The sequence below is a fragment of the Chlorella variabilis genome (genome assembly GCF_000147415.1).
Source record: "Chlorella variabilis unplaced genomic scaffold CHLNCscaffold_23, whole genome shotgun sequence".
NCBI classification, from domain to species: Eukaryota; Viridiplantae; Chlorophyta; class Trebouxiophyceae; order Chlorellales; family Chlorellaceae; genus Chlorella; species Chlorella variabilis.
The window spans coordinates 28,053-31,676 of record NW_005435065.1 but is presented as its reverse complement, the minus strand read 5'-3'; the positions used below and the strand labels follow the sequence as shown (position 1 = coordinate 31,676).

General features: G+C 67.0%; 1 protein-coding gene across 1 annotated transcript in view; it reads left to right on the top strand.

The window, feature by feature from the left end:
- Window positions 1–3,624, top strand: part of CHLNCDRAFT_58891 (hypothetical protein) — a 9,120-nt gene that overhangs the window by 4,456 nt on the left and 1,040 nt on the right. Inside the window, exons 12-22 of the mRNA XM_005844319.1 lie at window positions 41–103; window positions 332–467; window positions 841–936; window positions 1,175–1,224; window positions 1,491–1,541; window positions 1,797–1,868; window positions 2,128–2,196; window positions 2,407–2,445; window positions 2,576–2,773; window positions 2,971–3,043; window positions 3,365–3,441. Coding sequence (XP_005844381.1) covers window positions 41–103; window positions 332–467; window positions 841–936; window positions 1,175–1,224; window positions 1,491–1,541; window positions 1,797–1,868; window positions 2,128–2,196; window positions 2,407–2,445; window positions 2,576–2,773; window positions 2,971–3,043; window positions 3,365–3,441 — 924 coding nt within the window. The remainder of the gene's footprint in view (window positions 1–40; window positions 104–331; window positions 468–840; window positions 937–1,174; window positions 1,225–1,490; window positions 1,542–1,796; window positions 1,869–2,127; window positions 2,197–2,406; window positions 2,446–2,575; window positions 2,774–2,970; window positions 3,044–3,364; window positions 3,442–3,624) is intronic.

Genomic DNA, 3,624 nt, shown 5'->3' with positions numbered 1-3,624 from the left:
CCCCCCCCCCCCCCCCCCCCCCCCCCCCGCACCCTCGCAGCCCAGCTACGGCTGGCTGACGCCGGCGGTGGGCTGCATCGAGCTGATGCAATGTATGGTGCAGGTGAGAGCCGCGATAGGGGGCCAGATGATGTTTTAAGTTTGTTTGTACTCGCTCGGCGCAGGCAGGCAGGAAGGCGTGGGGCTCAGCGGCGGCCCCCGCCGGCGGCGGCTGGCCCCAGCTCCCGCGCTGGCGGCGTGCGAACTTTTGGCCTCTGTCGACCCCCGTGGCCCCGCACACCCTGGTCCACATGGCACCGCCGGCCTCCCTCCCCATGGTATCATACCGCAGGCGGTACCACTGGCCTCCAAGAAGGCGGCCCACGTGGGCAAGTCGGGGGAGAGCGCCGCCGCCTTGCTGCAGCTCCCACACTTTGACGGCGAGCTGCTGCGCAGGCTGGCGCGCAAGAAGGTCAAGACGTTGCTGGGTGCGCCCCCTCCCCTCCGTACCCTTTCCTGTGTCTGCCTCTGTTTCTGCAGTTGCCTCCCCCGGCCGCAGCTCCCTCTTGTCGTGTCTGGCCTGATAGCCGGGGCAGGGCCCCACCTGCCTGGTACACGGCCCTGTCGGGAAAGCAAACGGGGTGCCTGGGCTGCGCCGTCTCGTGCTGCCTGCCCGGGGGTGCCCGGGGGTGCCTGCCGGAACCTTCGCCTGGGGTTGGAAGTGTGCAGGCCGAGGGCGGGTCCCCGGCCCATGACCGGGGCTGGGACCCAGCAGCAGCAGCCTCTGCCCTACACACACACACACACAGGCACACACACAACTCCGCCCCCTGTGCCCCCCCCCTCCTGCCTGCCCTGCAGAGCTGCAGCAGCTGTCGGCCGAGGAGCGCCAGGCGCTGCTGGTGGGGTGCGGTCTGGCGGCGGGAGAGGTGGAGGAGGTGGAGACGATGCTCTCGGGTGGGGCTACCTGCCTGGGCTGCCTAGGGTTAAGCCTGGGCTGCTTAGGGTTGAGGGTTCGGAGGGTGGAGATGGTGGCTGACGCCTGGGCTGCCCCTGCTGCTGCTCCCCCTGCTCCTGCCGCTGCTGCTGCTGCCGCTGCCTTAGATGGCTGGCCTGGCGCCGCGCCTGCTCCCGCCGCTGCTCAAGGCTGCTGCCCTTCACCCAGCTCCCATCTGCCCCGCTGCTCCGCCTGCAGCCATGCCCACGCTCTGGGTGTCTGCGCAATGTGTGGTGGAGGCGGAGGAGGTGAGGGCAGGCTGCGGCAGTGCGCCACCTGCTGCTGCCAGAAGGAACCGCGCCCTCCTCTGCAGGCGGCCCGCTGCCTGGCGGGCGCGTGGGTGGTGGAGGCCTGCCGTTGCTTGTTGTGTGTGCAGTCTGCATATCCGCACACGAACGTGCGACAGAGAGCCCTGCGGCATAAAGTGCCTGTCCGCCTGCCTGCCTGCCCCGCTGCCTGCACCTGGCCTCACCGGGCCCTGCCGTGCTTTGCCTGCTGTGCCTGTTGTGGTCAGGTGGATGATGATGTGGTGCTGGAAGGGGATGTGGTGACGTGCCGGGTGCAGGTGGGCATGCGTGTGGTGCGCGTGTGTGTGTGTGTGTGTGTGGTGCGCGCGTGTGTGTGTGTGTGTGTGGAAGAGCAGCGCGGGGTTGCGCTCGGTGGCGGCGGTGGGTGGCGGGCGCAGTTTATTTTTTGCCTTGATGAACTCAGGAACAATTTGTTTCCAAGTCTGAACTCAAGCCGCAGACGACCTCCTCCTTCGTGTTTGTTAAGTTGTGTTTGTTAACGTAAGGCGAAAGCTGGTGTGGCGTGGGCGCAGGTCATGCTGACGCGGCCCAGCCACATGGCGGCCGCCTTTGACTCAGACAGCATCAAGGGCAAGGGCGCCCTGGTGAGCCCTGCCGCGCATAGCTGCACCTAGTCTAGTCTAGCTAGTCTAGTCGAGCTTCACCCTCTCCAGCCTTTCTAGTCCCTAGTGTATCCTGAGCCATGGTCATCGCAGTCATCCCAGCAGCTGGTGCTGCACAAGGGGCGCCTGCAAGCCCCCGCGGCTGTGTGGCTGCGGCTGCATGCCTGCGCTGGCGGCGGGTGCCTCATTCACGGCGAAGCCTGGATGGTACCGACTGACCGTGCCGCCATGTGTACTGCAGGCCTACGCTCCACGGTATCCCACCCCCAAGGAGGAGCTGTGGTTCTTCATGCTGGCAGACCCGGCGGCGGTGGGTGCCCGCCTCCCTGCCCGCCTGCCCTGCCCGCCTGCCCTGCCTGCCTGCCTGCCTGCCCCCACCCCTTTCTCCTCTGCCACCCCATGCTCCCAACCCTTGGTCCGTCTTACAAAATGGTCGCCTCCTCTTGAGAAACACAAGATAACAGATAATATAACTTTACCGTTTAATGCACGAATCACCGTCTCCCTGCCCCCCCTGCAGAACACATCCATGGTCATCTCAAAGCAGAACCTGCTGCAGGTGTGTGTGTGTGTGTGTGTGTGTGTACGGCTGTGTGTGTGTGAGAGAGAGTATGTGTGTGGCGGCTGCCGGGGAGTGCTGTTGCCCAGCCAATGTGCGTGCCCATGCCACGATTTCACCCCACACGCAGGCGGAAGCCATCGGCGCGCGCTACGCCGCCAACTGGAGCGCCCGCCACAACACCAGCGCGGTGGCCAGCCTCACACGCGGCGGCGGCGGCGGCAAGGCGGGCTGCGGCAAGGCAGGCGGCGGCGCCGCCGCAGCCGCCGCTGCCAACCCTCTGCTAGCGGGCACCAAATTCGATCCGTTTGGCGCGAACGGCGGCGAGGTGGGCGGGACAGGGGGCGGCCGTGCTGTGTGCTGCGTCCACGCCTGGCCGGCCCCCTGCCTTGCGGTGCGCAGCAAGTGCACGCCTGCCTCGCATCCGACGTGCTGCTGCCGCCCTCCTCCCTGGCAGCCCTCACCTCCCTCTCACCTTCCTCGTGCCTGTGCCGTGCTTTCCTCCCCCCCCCTCCTTTCCAGCAGGAAGCTCTGGAGTCCAGCCTCGAGGAGCTGGGTCAAACGTTTGACCTTGCTTTCATGGCACCGCTGGCTGCAGGTGAGTCTCCGCCCTCCTCCCTGCCACGCTTTCTTCCCATGTCTGTCTTCGCCTGCTCCCCTGGCCTCCCGTCCCTGCCATCTTGATCCTCTCTTGCTTGCTTGCCTCGTTCTGTTGCCTGCCCTCTGGCTCTTGCCCGTCGGCCGGCCGGACGCCAGCCAGCTAGCTGGCCCGGCCTCCTGGCGGCACCCCCCCCCAGCCTTGCCCGCCTGCCGACCACTGCCCCCACTCCTGCCTCTGCCCACCTCCCTCCACACCTGCCTCCCCTCCTGCCTCCCCTGCCTGCCTCCCCTGCTGCCTGCCTGCCCCTCGCCCCTGCAGGCAAGTACGACCTCCAGCTGCTCTGCATGCCAGACTCGTGGGTCGGATGCGACCGGGCGGTGCCCATCAAGCTCAAGGCGAGTGTGTGTGTGTGTGTGTGTACCGGAGGGAGCATGCAGGGGGCATGGAGGGAGTGCTGCGCGGCGCCCCGCTCGCACCGAAGCAAACCAATGCTGCGTTGCTGCAAAGCACTCGAATGGGAATGCATGCACGGCCCCCCCCGCACGCATGCGCCTTTGTGAAGCAACGCAGCAGCCAAC